This window comes from Psammomys obesus, unplaced genomic scaffold, assembly GCF_907164565.1.
Source record: "Psammomys obesus unplaced genomic scaffold, mPsaObe1.curated_primary_1811, whole genome shotgun sequence".
Taxonomy (NCBI): Eukaryota; Metazoa; Chordata; class Mammalia; order Rodentia; family Muridae; genus Psammomys; species Psammomys obesus.
Window position 1 is genome coordinate 30,965,614 of NW_026596051.1, and position 16,242 is coordinate 30,981,855.

General features: G+C 37.9%; 1 protein-coding gene across 3 annotated transcripts in view; it reads right to left on the reverse strand.

Moving 5' to 3' along the window:
• Kcnip4 (potassium voltage-gated channel interacting protein 4) overlaps positions 1–16,242 on the reverse strand; it is a 413,147-nt gene that overhangs the window by 106,118 nt on the left and 290,787 nt on the right. The window contains exon 1 of one of the 3 annotated variants that reach the window (XM_055623973.1): positions 13,846–13,942. The exons of the other annotated variants lie outside the window; for them this stretch is intronic. Within the exon in view, the coding sequence (XP_055479948.1) occupies positions 13,846–13,897 (52 nt within the window). The 5' untranslated portion in view covers positions 13,898–13,942. Of the gene's footprint in view, positions 1–13,845; positions 13,943–16,242 lie in introns of those variants that run through there. 3 annotated transcript variants of the gene reach the window in all.

Below are 16,242 nucleotides of genomic sequence, written 5' to 3' on the forward strand. Positions count from 1 at the left end.
AACAGCTGATTTCTGACTCTTCTTAGCTGTGTGAATTTGGGCAGGGTGAGTAGTCTCTAATGAATCCATTTGCACACTGTTAGCAAGAGACTGAAAGAAATTGTCAATAAATTCAAACTATGCCTTAGAAGGATATTATGAAGGAGCACATCATAGCCCCTGACCTCATTACACACTTGATCATGACATGGCTGGATTTAGGGCTGATTCATTTGTGAATGTGTCCTTTACACTTAGGAAAATACCTGCCACATGGTAGATTTTGATGCAAATTTTGTCAAATTATCAAATGACCTGGGCTTGTGTTCTGTCATTGTTGCTACATAGTGTTTGTATAATTTAGAGCAATTCGCTTAAAACTGAAAATATTGAGTCTCTCATCCATATAATGGTGATGATAACAATTGAATAGTAATTTCATATAAGTAGATTTAAAGATGAAAAGATTTTGCTTGCACCAGGGGGAGGTGATCAAAGAGTTGGCTACTGAGTTCATGTCAGAGATAGTCCCTGTACCCCTTACTAGGGAAACCCATTGGAAACTGAGCAGCCAAGGGGCTCCTTTTGAACAAGGGCTCTAGGTCCGTCCATGAATGGTACTTAGTTGGAGTATTGGTCTCTGCAGGCTCCCCTGGGCTCAGGTATTTAGGCTCTACTGTTCTCCTTGTGGAGTTCCTGTCCCCTCCCTCTCAGGGGACTAGTGAAAGGGCATAGGGAGAGAAAGGAGAGGATGGGTGAATCTAGGAACACAGGAGGGAGGGAGCTGCAGTAGGGATACAAAGGGAACAAATTGTAACAAGTAAATATATAAATAAAATTAAATTTAAAAGAAAGATTTTGCATGGCTCATGGTGCATCTTAGGCATCCAAACATGCTTTCTGCTGGTATACCATGATTTTGTCAGTAAAACTTCTCACATCTATTCATATAAAGCATTAACTATTTTAAGTTTTAATTAAGGTAAACCAAATATGCTTTTTTTTATTACCTCCAGAACACCCAGTAGAAATATGTCTACTTAAAAGCAGACTCAGAAATATAAATCTATAATATAACATAGAATTGTTTTCCCAGATATGATTTCAGATGAAAATATTTATGCTGGAAGGTGTGTAAGGCTCTTTCTGACAGCTCATCTTCATATTTTGTCTTATCTTCTTTTTTCTTTGTAATGAAACTTTGCAGAGAAAGCTGGACCAATGCTAATGCAAAGGAGGGCTGTGCATCTACCCTGCTCCTCGAAATCCCTTGGCAAGAAGGCAATTTGAAAGTTAGCAGCTAAGCTTTAACCCTGCAATCGAAGCAGATAATGTAGCCGTAGTCTGTATTTTATACACTTGCTGGAGTGGAAAATTGAGTCTGTTTGAAGTATTTGGTTCCCATTTTAGTATCCAAAAGAAGCCAGCAGAACCCAGCCTTATTGACTGGATTCTTCTTTAGCCTGAATATTACTTCTTATGTCAATGCAAATGGAAAATAGATATGTAAGAACTCTTGTTAGCCACATAGGTGAACAGCATCACAGTATTAATAAAACAAAGACTGTGATAAGCCAGACCCAACATTTTTATAAAAATGACCTTTTTTCATTGAATTTCTCTGTATGGCATTAGCCCAATAAATTTATCTCAAATTAACAGTCAGAAAGTAGGAAACAAAAAAATTTATCCCAGCCCTCTCACCTCCCACCCCAATTCTTCCCACATCTGATCTCGCATTCTTGTTTCCCTCCCCATTCTATGTCCTGCCCAGGTCCTTCTCTTCATCCACTTCTGCTGTCTATTCTATTTCCCCTTATGAATGACATCCTGGCACCTTCCCTTGGGTCCTCCTTGTTATTTAGCTTCTTTGGGTCTATGGATTATAGTATGGTTATCCTGTACTATAGGTCTAATATTTGCTTGTAACTGAGTACATACCATGTGTGTCTTTGCGTTACCTCGCTCAGGATGATGTTTTCTAGTTCCTCCATTTGCCTGAAAATTTCATGATTTCTTAGTTTTTAATAGCTGAGTAGCATTCCATTGTGTAAATGTACCACAATTTCTGTATCTGCTCTTCAGCTGAGGGACTTCTGGGTTGTTTCCAGATTCCGGCTATTACGAATAAAGCTGCTATGAACATAGTTGAACAACCCAGTCCCATGGATGCTTTTAGAGACTGAGACATCAGCTAAGGAGCATGCATGACCTGGACTTAGGTCACCTGCACATATGTGGCCAAAGGGTAGCCTGGGTCTCTCTTTCTGGGGAGAAAGAGAGAAGAGAAGGAGGAAGGGGAAACTTGGAAGAGAGGGAAGAGGGGACACCCTTGGAATGTCAAGTAAATAAGAAAAGAAAAGAAAAGAAAAGAAAAGAAAAGAAAAGAAAAGAAAAGAAAAGAAAAGAAAAGAAAAATAAATTTAAAAATTCATCACACTACAACCAAAGACCATTCATGGAGATAACCTAGAACCTCTGCACAGATGTATCCCATGGCAGCTCAGTGTCCAAGTGAGTTCCCTAATAATGGGAGCAGGAACTGTCTCTGACATGAACTCACCTCCCCATCAGGGGGGAGCAGCCTTACCAGGCCACAGAGGAAGACAGTGCAGCCAGTCCTGATATGACCTGATAGACTAGGGTCAGAAGGAAGGGGAAAAGGACTTCCCCTATCAGTGGACTGGGGGAGGGGCATGGAAGAAGAAGGGGGAGGGGGAGTGGGAGTGGGACTGGTTGAAGGAGGGGGCTACAGCTGGAGTACAAAGTGAATAAGCTGTAGTTAATAAAAAATAAATAATTTACAAAAATAAATACTGAATAATGAAAAAAATTATCAAACAAGCATCCCCCCCCCAAAAAAAAAAAAAAAAAAAAAAAAAAAAACAAAGAAAAGAAAAAAGTTAGACTATTTAGCAATGAAACCTGTCTTAGGATTGTTTACTTTTTCAAGGATTGCTTATTTTCTTCAGACATCTTAAACTAACATGTCTGATGCAATGCTACTACTCTCTTGAGCTTATGTCATGGTCTTCCTTCTCTGTTTCTTATTGGTTAATTCCAACATGGTCCTTTGGTGAAATTTCTTTTCTGTTATTCACTCAGCAACACCAGTCGTTTCCCAGTATTTCTTATCAACATCTTCACAGGCTGCTTAAAGTTCACCTTCACCCTTTCACCACTGTTACCTGTTTGTTAGACCTTTGTCATCTCCTGCAGGCAGTCTACTTTGCAGCGAGCCTCCTGAACTCTGACAATATAGTGCTAAATTTTTTGACACAGAATAACTATGAGATTGCTGGTTAATAATTAAATCTTAATTTTTCACTTTAGTTTTCTCTTTTAAGTAGTAATGTAACTGTGCCTACCTCAGACTTTTGAAGTTAATAATAACTATATCTGCTATGTCTTGTTATAATGTTACTCTCAGTAGAGGGTGGCTAATGAGACCATCTCAAGCATATACCTTTTGGGCAGTTTTTTGCCTGAATTTTTCTGCTTTCTTTTGTCCTCTTCCTCTCTTCTTGATCCCCACTCCCAGACCCTGTTACATTTCATCTTTTCAGCATCTGCACTAACTCCACTGAAGAAGCGATGACTCTTTCTCAAAGGGCTGTGCAGACACACTAACTTCTATTCAGTGTTCCTTACTCAGTCTTAACTAAGTGACTATAGTGACTAACTTCTATTCAGGTTCCTTACACAGTCTTATCTTAGTGACTATCACAGATATGAACATTGTGGTGGTAGAGAAGAACAGCGAGACTGCCCACTCACATAAAAGTCATAAAACCTTCACATACACTATTAACCCTCTGAATATGCACAAAGAATATTCAACATTGTAATGTCCATGTTGAAGATAAGGGAAGGAATACAATAATAAAACATCATAAATTGTCTGTGGCTCATCAGTCATAAATCTGTGTTTGAAACAAAACACTAATACACATTGTGTGACTCCTCAGCACTAATTCTTTTTTGCAGTGTCTGTTACATCATTTTATTTATAACTACTCTACCTGATTGATCTTGACATGTTTGTTTATTTTCATGTAATAGCAGTCTCAAGACAGGATGCTCTGCAGCTTCCCTTTGGTTTAGTACTTTTCTCTTTGATGTAGTGCCCCATAATTCTGCCACCATGAAATGAAATAAACTAAACCTGTCCACACTGACAGCTGCTCTGTTGTCTGCCTCTGGCTGGTTTATATCATGATTGAATAAAGATTCTTTGTAGATATACAATTGACCAGGACAAAGACTTCTATATTTTTCCATTGGCCATGGGGCTATTAAATACCTATGTATACTTATGTGATTTGGGTAAGCCTGTCTATCTCTTTCTTCATTTTAGAAGAAAGAGACAAGAACCCTTGGCATTTGTTTTTTTACAAGAATTTTATGAAGATGAAATAAGATATTCAGAAGAAAGATAGGCCTGTAAAAAGCCACAACAAAAGCAGAGGCCATATATATTTAGCAACACATGTAACTCATAAGTAAATAATAGTGCCAAATGGTTTTATATCTGAGCTTAAAGAAATTTCTCAACTTCATATGGAATAACAAGAAACTGAGAATTGCTAAAACAATCCTCTACAATAAAAGATCTTCTGGAGGCATCTCCATCCCTGATCTCAAGCTGTACTATAGAGCAACAGTTATAAAAACTGCATGGTACTGGCATAGAAACAGAATGGTGAATCAATGGAATCGAACAGAAGACCCAGAAATAAACCCACACACTTACGGACACCTGATTTTTGACAAAGATGCCAAAACCATACAATGGAAAAAAGATAGCACTTCAACAAATGGTGCTGGTCCAACTGGATGTCTACATGTAGAAAAATGAAAATAGATCCATACTTATCACCCTGCACAAAACTGAAGTCCAAGTGGATCAAAGACCTCAACATAAAACCAGACACATTAAATCGGCTAGAAAAAAAAGTGGGGAATACCCTAGAACTCATTGTTACAGGAGAAAACTTCCTGAATAGAACACCAACAGCAAGGCTCTAAGAGCAACAATCAATAAATGGACCTCATGAAATTGAAAAGCTTCTGTAAAGCAAAGGACACCGTCATCAAAACAAAGCGACTGCCTACAGATTGGGAAAGAATCTTCACCAACCCTTTATCTGACAGAGAACTCATATCCAATATATATAAAGAACTAAAAAAGCTGAAAAACAGCAAACCAAGTAATCCACTTAAAAAATGGGAAACAGAGCTAAAGAGAGAATTCTCTGTAGAGGAATATCGAATGGCAGAGAAAAAAAAGAAAAAAAAAAAAGAAAGAAACTTCTACTGTTTCCTATATGGCCTCTCTGGGTGCTCAGATACCAAGGAAAAAAAATCCACAAAGCTATAAAACCTCTATGATTAGCCTTAATCAGAAATGAGAAATGAGAAATGTCTCAGTGGCTCCTGTGATCATCGGTAAAAGAAGACCTGATAACAGTTTCCAATTTTTTTTTACATATTATCCCAGAAAGAGGAAGAAGCATTCATTCAAGGAGCCCCCATAATATCTCTATATTGGCCCCATGAACTTGTTTCAAAAGAAGTAAGTGGAGAAAAAGATCTTGTTTTCCTAAAATTGACATTCTACATATTTGTCAAAATATTAACCACAACTAGATAATTGATAAGGTTTGTAGTCTACAGAGCACTGCTGCAGGTTTCAGGCCCTTCCATGTTTTTTCTTGATGGTGTAATCAAGCAAGGTAATTTATCTCTTATGCCTCGGTTTTCTATTCTGTAGAATAACACCCATCTTGCATTGTATTACATTATGTACATTATAGTAATCTACACTATATAGTAAATTGAAAAGTTGAGCTGGTGTAGAACTTAGAAGAGCATTGGATTCAGTATAAATGATGGATATTTCAAAGTAAGTTTAATATCTGGGAATTTAAGTATAATAACTTCTAAGGCTTATGAATGTAATGAAATCCCATCTCCCCCATCCACGATAAAACTGCTAAAAATAAAGTTTACACATTTTCCTAGGTCATTTTTTAGATTCTGTATCAACTTTCCCTACTATCTGCCTAGGTTGAAGATTTTAGCAAAATTCACCAAGAAGATGGAGTATGAGAGCAGTTACTTGTGAGAAGCCAAAAAGTTGTTAAAAACTTTCTTGGGGGTTGCTGTGTTATTTCTAATTGCCATCATGTTGGCAGTTAAAGCTTTCTTTTGCAAACAAACCTGCTGCCAGTGAAATTCTGGTGAGTGCTCTGTCAACACCATTATGTGAAATTCCCCATGATCAATATGTCACCAGGGGAAAATAAAACCTGCTGAAACCTTAAGCTGCATTTGCCACCAAAAATCTTAATATAGCTAGAAAATCATGCCTTATAGTTATTCATGCCAATGTGCTCATGAAGAATTATTAGTTATGAGTAGTCTCATCTAATGATGACCCTATCTCATCTATTCTTTATTCTTCTCAAGTCAATACAAATTATAAACCAAACATTACTTTAATAAATAAACTTCTTTTATTGAATGAGAGCACAGAGTCATTACTAAGTGGATGCTATTTTGACTCCAATTTAAATAAAAATGTACACAAATATAAACAAACATATATTCAAGTGTTTAATGCTTTCTCTTTTGTATGAGCTCCTGGCTATTATCAGTAAGTACCCTTCTAATCATTATAACATCGTTTGAATAAGCAGGAAAATGATTGCTATTTTTTAGAGATAAAGTTAATGACTCTGTTATGCATTTAGGAGACACAGCAAGTATCCTGTTGTTGGAGAAAAAGCAATTTGCATTCATATTTGTGCAGCTGCTTTGAATTTCTTGCTACAAAACCGTATGTGATGAGGCTCATCATATTCCTTGATTGTATAAACACTTATTCATTCACCAAGTAGTATACATATATATATATATATATATATATATATATATATATATATATATATATATATATATATATATATATATATATATTAGGATAAATAAATGACAAATTGTAGCTAATATGACCTGAAAAAATTATTTAAAATTTAAAAGTAAAATTTAAAATTTTATTTAAAAATATTTAATTATTTAAAAAATATATATATATGCTAGTTTTCACGTTTGGGAATTAAGAATAACTATTATGAAAAATCATGTGACTGATTTTGAGATAGTACTGGTTCTGAAGATAATGATTTCTAGACCTCCGAATGTACAGAATTTTGGTAATAACATTTTGTAAATGTTACCCGGGCTCCACCCTCTACTTAGGATTGGTGCTTTGAATGAAGAGGCTGAATTTTATCAGCAATATTATCACACACTTTGGTGTTCTGGTTTCTTATTGCATCTAGGCAATAGAAAGGACTGAAACAGAGTCAGATAGGGAAAAAAGGACAGAGGTGAAGATGTACAATTTACATTCCCAGAAGCAAAATTTCCGATTCAGTGCTTTCCCAGATTTCTTTTTAATTTGAAGACCTTTGATAAAGCAACTCTGGTCAATTTTACAAGGTCCTCTTCAATAGTTCAAAGGTGGAAATTGATGAAAACACAGGTTTTGGGGGTCTGAAAACCAGCTCTGCTATTTGGGAAATTTTCTATGCCAAAAATTTTAAATAATTACTTTTTTTCAGGTCATATTAGCTGCAATTTGTCATTTATTTATCCTAATGGTGCTTCATGCATTAACTGCTTTGTGTTAATTACTTTATTTAATCCTGCGAAAATAATAATACATCTTCAGATAATAACAGAAATGTTTTATTTTTTGTTTGTTTGTTTGTTTGTTTTTTATCTCCAGCATGCTTTGCTCTCTTTCTCCATGCTCTCTAAACCAGTTTCTTCTTTCAGACTCTCAGACATTTCTTAATTAGTTAGGTTTGCCTGGACCCAGCCCATGTATCTCCCTAGCTCACATCCACTTTTAGATACATTACCACGCATTCCCTTCCTTAATAATATTCATCCCATCAGGAGGGAATGTTACTGTTATCTCTGCCTTTCCATATAAGTTCAGTGAGACACGTAACTTGAAAAAAATGTCCGTCTCTTAGAGTATTCTGCATGTTTCATATGCTCTCTCTAAGTAAAACACAGTGTTGTAGAATAAAGACTGAATAAAGAAAGTGTGGGTCAAATCATCCCAGGAACTGGTTTAGTAACAAGCACAACAGAAACCCAACATGTGTCAGGATGATGTCTTCCCTCCTCCTCTTTCAGTTATTCTTGGCAGAATTAATGGACCCAAAAAGTACCATAATGCAAGACTGAAAGAAGATTGTTTACATCTCAGAGAGAAAGCTGACAGAAGTACAGAGACCGGGAGGGTGGTAGGTGGGGGAGCAAAAGGGGGGTGAGAGAAAAACCCAGCTTCAGATTCTAGGCAGCTGGAGATACCAGACAAGTGGCAGGAGAAGCTAGACCCCTGCTGAGTATACACACTTAACTGTGTTATATTTGAAACATTTGACTGTGTTTCATCAGTAGCCTGGGATGGACACTCAAAGAGCAATGGAAAATTGGGTCGTCAGGGGACAAAGGGTGGGTCCAAAAGTTGAACAAGACGACTCCTAATTTAGCAGAAAACTGTTGCGAGCCTCTATCCACATCTGATTTCTCACTCTTGTTCAGAAGTTAACACCAGGCAGAACTCCACATCCTAAATTAATGATCATAAGAGTACATCAATTTCTAATTTTCAACGAGTAGAGAAGAACATAGGCTATTGCCTGAGGTGGTTACTCCGTTCTCTTCAAAGTCATGCACTGCTCCCTGAAACCTTTCTATGGTAGTTGCAATTTTAGACTTTTGCTTGGCAGTTTTCTCAACCATCAAAGTCAAGATATGTGCTTAAGACATTAATTTTGAGGACTGTAATTTTCTTATTTTTTATTATTATCATTTATTACAATTTATTCAATTTGTATCCCTGCTATGTACCCCTTTCTCATCTACTCCCAATCCCACCCTCCTTCCTCCTTTTCTCCCTATGCCCTTCCGCTAGTCCACTGATACGTGAACTCTTCCTCCTCTTCTATCTGACCCTAGCCTATCAGGTCTCATCAGGACTGGTTGCATTGTCTTCCTTTGTGGCCTGACAAGACTGCACCCCCCAGGGAGAGGTTTTTCAGAGAGCAGGCCACTGAATTCATGCCAGAGAAAGCCCCTGCTCCCCTTATTAAGGAATCCACTTGGAGACTGAGTCTATGGGTTACATCTGAGCCGGGTTTTTAGGTCCTCTCCATGCATTGTCCTTGGTTGTGGTATCAATCTCTTCAGGGACCCCAGGGCTCAGTATTTCTTTTTTTTTTTTTTTTTTTTTTTTTTTTTTTTTTTTTTTTTTTTGCTCTGTTGGCCTCCTTTTGGAGCTCCTGTCCCCTCCAGGTCTTTCTATCTCCCCCTTCTTTCATAAGATTCCCTGCACTCTGCCCAAAGTCTGTCTATGAGTCTCAGCCTCTGCCTCAAAACCTTGATCAGCAGGGTCATTCAGAGGCCGACTGTGGCAGGCTCCTCTCCTGTCCCTGTCTGCTCCTGCTTCTGATATCTATCGCATTTATCCTTCTGAATGAGGATTGAGCATCTTCCCTAGGGTCTTCCTTGTTGTTTAGCTTCTTTAGGAGTATAGATTTTAGTATGTTTAGGGGATTATAATGTTTACCTTTAATTAAATATTTTATCTCATTCACTTGAAAGCATACTGTCTTTCACAAACTCTTTACATGTACTACTTCTTTCAATGCTTTAATGTGAAGCATCCACAACAGAAATTATTTCAAGTGTGCATTAAATAAGTGACTATAAAGTGAAGAAGGAGGAGGGATGAAGACAGTGGTGTTGAAGACCAGGCAGTGATAAAGGAGAAAAAACAGACTCATGGTTGTCTTGCTTTCAAAGTCAGACTATCACATACATGTTCATAGACAGACTTTTTCAGGCTTACTCTACTGGGGGTTGTTCTGATGCTGGTCCTCAAGATCTGGTTACTCTTATCCTTCTTTTGTAAACCTGCCTAAAACATTGTACCTGATTGGCTGATTAAAGCCTATACCTGGACAGGGCAGAATGGGGAAAGCATGGCTATGTTTCCTGGTATGTTGAGATCAGGAGAAGCACTGGAAACAGACAGGCAGGGAGAGAGGAGGAAGGAGGATGCCCATGAGGAGGGTTAGGTGGAGAAGGAACCATGTGGGCAAGAAGGAAAGACCCTGAGGGTGGTGTGGATGGAAAAAATGCCAAGATGAAGAAAATAAGCAAGTATATGGGTATTATAGATGGAAGGTAGACAAGATGAGGCGATTACTACAGATGGAATTGGATGGGGGCTGGGAGATGGATGGTGACATTTTGAGACAACTAAAGCGAAATATCTGCCTGGCCAAAACTAAGTAAGAAAATTATAAAATCTAAGGTGGCTTTGTCTTATTATTTGTGATAGCGGGTTAGATAGTACCACCATGATAAACTTAGGGCTAATAATGAACATTATATAGCTTAATACTCATTTTTATTGACAGTATCACTGCAAAATACTCCCTAAGATGGCAATAGCCTCAGAGTTAGCTTTCAGAGAGCAATGCTATTCTCTGTTATGAGGACCAGTGATTCTTTTTTGTACCAAATGGGGAGATCAAATAGAAGTCTTCCCATGATCCTTCAAATTTTAAGTTTTTTAATTCTGGGCTCAAAGTGTTTTCATGTCTCATCAAAAGTTTGGGTTTTTCTGTGGACACATGAGACTATATATATATGGCTTTATGTATCTTTATAAATGTTTATATCCAAAAGTGAGAAAACATGTCTTTCTGTATCTGGCGCATATATATATATATATATATATATATATATATATATGTGTGTGTGTGTGTGTGTGTGTGTGTGTGTGTGTGTGTGTGTGTGTATGTATATGTCAATCTCATAGTATAGCTATTCTCAACAATTTACTTAAATTTTCTCATTATAGTTGAGTAGAACTCTATTATACATGTAACATTTTCTCCATTTCATCTTTTGCGAGACACCTCAGTTGTTTGCATAACTTGACTTTTGTGAATAGTGCTAAACAGTGATGTCCACTATGGTTTATTGATGTAGTGAGTTTGCTGAGCTACAGGCTTGTTCTGCTTGTAGATTTTTTTGAGGAATCTTCACAGTGTTTTTCATAGTATTGTGATGAATTTATATTCCTATGAGTGGATATATAAAAGTTTCTTTACTCACCAGAATTAATTTCTATTTACTTTATTTTTCTGAACCATCCTGGATGACATAAACTGAAGCCTTATTATAACTTTAGGTTTAATTTCCCCTGGGGAAGAGCATGCTGAATTTTTCAGATATAAGACTTCAGTTATTCTCATTGTTGTGTTTAGAAGATGTTTATATTTGGCTGTAATTTCAAGAAACACCTTTTCAGAGTAGGAGTTAGATGAATTGCCTCCTCTGTAGACATTTTGTTAGATAATCAGTACACAGAAAATACTGAAGAACTCTGACAATTTAGTTCTTCACTAAGAAAATATGGAGACTCATTTGGCATTCACATTGAACAAGATACAAATGACTCTGTTTTCGGCAAATGCCAGCTAAGTTGGCAATATTGACCCCCCTTTGGAAGGAGCAAAGCAAGTGCTCTAATAGGCAGCTGTCTCTGGTGCAGAGAGGTCACAAACCCTGCTCCTTCGGCATCGTATTAGGTTAAGATTTCATCCCTCTATATTGTAGTCTTGTGGGTTAGTGTGGACATGAGATGTTTTATTTGTGCACTGTTGTGTATATGCAAGTGTATATGTGTGTAAGTATGCAATGATAACAAAAAATAAGCAATGAACCACAATAATTATTTTAATGATTCTGTGCATAGACTTTCTACCTGGAAAAAAATATCATTTATTTTATTGTTATTTTCCCACGATGAGTGTAACACAAGATCTAGTTCAGTAGACTTCTGTGTGTTTGCTGTTTGGAATTTTATTCTATATTTTGAAATGTGGTATATTGACTGCTCTCAACATGGTGACTGGCTTATGACCAGTATTCACTAAATGGGTATGCATGCCTGCTGGATCTTAGAATCCAAAATAACAATTCTTGTTTTTTAACTGTAGAATTTTTGAATCAATCTAATTTTTCATGTTTTTTCCTTATTTTCTCTTTTTGTGCTGTGTAGAGTTGTGATATTTAGATTTTTAAATCACCAGTTGATTCAATGGCTTCTACAAAATGATACAGCAGAATATAAAACACATAGGTGGAGATACTGTCTCTATACCCAGGCCTTGGCTATTCTCCTCAGTTTTTGATGTTCTTCTTCCTTAGTAGGAAAGAAAACCTCCTCTTGTCTGATTCTAAGAGTTGTTTGATGCTTGGAATCAAATTAATGTAAGCATTTTTTTTATATAGACTGCTTATAAATTTACAGGGTCAACGACATTAAGTATTTTTATAAAATTAACTGATGTTCTCTTTTAAGAGTTTTCTATTTTCTAATGCACAAGGACACCAGATAGTTGGAGAAGGCAAGCCAGCGTGTTAGTTAGTTTCACGTGTCAACCTCGCTAAACTACAATGCTTAGTTATTTAATTGAAATCTAATCTAAGTGTTAATGTGGATGTAGTGTATAAAAGTGATGTCCACAAATGGCAGACTACAAGGAAAAGATAGATTATTTTGGCTTTAGTAAATCTCATGCAAACAGTTAAACAGACCTGAGGCTTCCTCAAGAAAAATCCCTACTCTATCTGACAGCATCAAACGCTGCCTAACTTTCCAGTCCACTACCATCACAGTTCTGTAAGCCAAAGTAATTTTATTTATGTGTATGAGTTTAGACATAAACATGTACGTAGGAATATACATATATACGTATATAATATGTATGTGTGTACATGTATATGTCTGTGCACATTATTTTAATTTTATATTGGCTCTGTTTTTCTAGAGAACCTTGACCAGTCTGGGCAGGGGATAAACAAAAGAAAAGAAAGTTATACTTTAAAAAAAGAAGTCGACTAGCATTAGAAGGAAGGAAAAGAAGACCCCCTCTCAGTGGACTTGGGGAGGGGCATGCATGCAGAGGGTGGAGGAAAGGAGGGATTGGGATGGGAGGAGGGAGGGAACCATAGAGGGGATACAAAGTGAATAAAGTATAACTAATAAAAAGAATTTAAAAAAGAAGTCAAGAAATTACAGTAGAAATTGAATAAAAATAACATATATACCCACTATTGTTCATAAGTGTAGTGGATAATGAGAAGCATAGCTGCAAATGAGGCATCACAAAGGTTAATTAATGATTACTAAGTTATAGTTAGATACAGGTTCTGTTATATATCAGAGTGGCCATCGGTGATTATAATACATCCTGAATCCCAGAAAAGCTATAAGTAGGGGGCTTTGGATAATTTGCATAAAAGAAAACATAAATGTTTGAGGATGTGGTTATGTTTATCCATCTGAACTTTATGCAGGATATTCACGTAGCAAAACACCACATGGCACTCCCTAAAGATGGAAGTTTTATGTTGCAACTAGAAAACAAGAAACTTAAAAAATAACATAGCATAAATTGTCAACCGCTGTGCGACCACTTTAAGCAAAGCAATCCTTGAGGCTAGTCCCCAGGCCTTGGATGCAATAGAAACTCCTCGGTGTCAGGAAGCATGGGCTTCTGTTATTGACACTAAGCTTTCAGCCTGCCAAATGAAAAGTGCCTGTTGCTTGTACCTAGGTGTTTCAGATAAACAAGAGCTTTAAATAGACACTGCTTTTCAGGAGATGATATATCGATTCTTTTTAGAAGCAGAAATTGCAGTGCGTGCGGACCTAAACAAACAAAACAAACAATTTGGGGGTGAAAAGGAAAGGAAACTTGCTTTGAATAGCAGGAGACGACGTTTTGGCAGCTGAGCAGGGCAAGAGCTTCATGAGTCGCTCTTTAATGCTGCGCTTGGTGTTGTTCTGGGCGTAGAGGAAACCTAGAAAATACACGATCGGTTCCGTTAGTGTGGTCTGCACGGAGGGACCCACAGGGCTGCAGGCACCACCAGGAAAGCTGGGCAGGCAGGATGGGGAGATAGGCAGCTAGCTGCTCACTCAAGCAAGCACAGACAGCAGGTTAGCGCCCCCGAAGTTGGTGACCTTATTTACCATTTATCTAAGCTTGTTATGTTGTGTTAAAGGTGCTGATGAGCAAACAAAAACACAACAAAGGTAGTTTCAGTGGATGACAAGAGTAAAATTCGGTGGCTCATTTTGGGTCTCAGATCAAAAACACAACGAATACCACTGAGGCGGGGGGAGGGGGGTCGGGGAGGGTGGTAGTTGCCTGGATTGAAATTTCAATATCCGAACCAGTGTTAAGGGCCTGAAATTCAGTCTTCTGTTCTCATTGCTGCCGTCCTTGATTACAAAGGAGGTGGGTTCTTTCGTAAATCACTCACACAGCAATCACCTGATAGTACCTTTGCCTTCCCCGAATCCAGGTCCTTGACAGGCAGTCTCATTAGCATATGTAGAGGAGTCCGGATATGTGGAAATCCTTCACATTTTTCACAAAGTGACTTTAATGAATGGAGCTTATTCAAGTGAAGCCATTCCAAAGGAAGAAAGGAGTGTTTCCAAAAATGTGAGCCCAGGGTTAGAGCCTAGTGCCGCAGGAGGGCAGCCCTGACTTCAGGCTGTTGGAAAAGACTCAAGAGAGAACCAGTGGTGACTCCATGGGTAAGCTAGCAAGTGCGTGAGCCAACTTGTCATGTCAGGAACTCACTGCCTTCAATCTGCTCAGCCACTCAAAATGCCTGAAACCATGAGTCTGCTTGTTAATATGAATTGCTTCCCTCAAATTGGTTTGGAAGGTGTCTGATCTAAAGCAACACAAGAGAACCAATTACATTTAAGGTTAGATTATCTTTGTGGTTCGGACCTGGCAAATATTACTCCGCTTGCTCCTTTTCTACTTTATTGCTTTTGCCTTGGAATTTGAAGCAAGCCCTGACTCTGAACTTACAGATTGATCCTCCTCTGGAGGTGTTCCACCCCACCATGAGAACATTTGACAAAATAAAGAGGTATATATGCAAGTCAGATCATCCTCCAGATTAAGAGCCCTCTTAAAGCTTCATACTGTCTGAGATCTAGGTCTGGAAGTCTTCACAAAATCGGACATTGCATTACTCTCGCACTTTTATCCACTCTCCCTACTGCTCTAGCTCTAGCTCATCGACCAGAGTCTTCTCTTCTGACTTCTGACTTGTCAGAACTCACAAGCCATCCTTCCAGCCTGGCGACTTAGCTAGTGTGAAACCCTTTCCTCACTTGACTTCCTTAGATTATGCTGAAAACCTGCCACAAAATAAAAGATCAATAAATTCACATTGGGCATACAAAGACCACTATCAATTTGTTTGTTTTAACTTTGACTTATAAAATGTGTATGTCAATTTGCCTTCTCCTCCTAGGTTAAAAGAGCCCTTTTCACAGAGGTGTGCCTCCCTTTGGAAACTCTGAGGCATTCCATCCTCAGGCAGGCATGTTGTCTCTCTGTCTGCTGTTTCCTTACGGCTGTGGTACGGGTTACATCCTTCCTTATAGTCAGCCCCTTACCAATGGTCAACACCGATATCCCATCCCCTGGAAACTATCCAGACTCCTTCCGACACACCCTGTCATAGTTGAGGAAGAATGTCCCAACAACCTTCTGTAGTAGGACACGGAAGATCCTAAGGGTGAGCCTATCCCAGCTCCTTAGCTTCAGTGAACAGCTAGGCAGACTCTGGAATTTTGATAGAAATTCAAGAAATATTCCCTCATTGCTTGATTTCCTCAAGCAATGAATTTGTTCCATGAATTCTGATGATTTACCAGCTCAGGCTTTTTGGGGGGAGAGGAAGGTTCATCCTCCCCACCTACTGGAAACTGTCACTGTTACCTGAGTTGCCTCTGTCTTACTTGGCAAGATCAACAAGTAGTCACTTTAAATTAAGCTTAAGAAGTTTTACGATTTTAGTCCCTTCCTTTTACTAATTCATTCTAAGTGGCCTTGTAGCGATAACACAGTTTATGCATATATGTGTTCTTCACAAAACAAGTTTAAATATTTTTGTTTTTGTTTGTTTGTTTTGGAATACATCTTTATATTGTATATATGAGTGTTAAAGTTAGAATAACCCCCAAGACATATTTTTTTGAATGATGGGTCCGTCCTTAGGTGATGGTCTTATTTGTTTAGGTTCATGAATAGAATCAGGTAGGTAATTCAGACCATGTTTTTT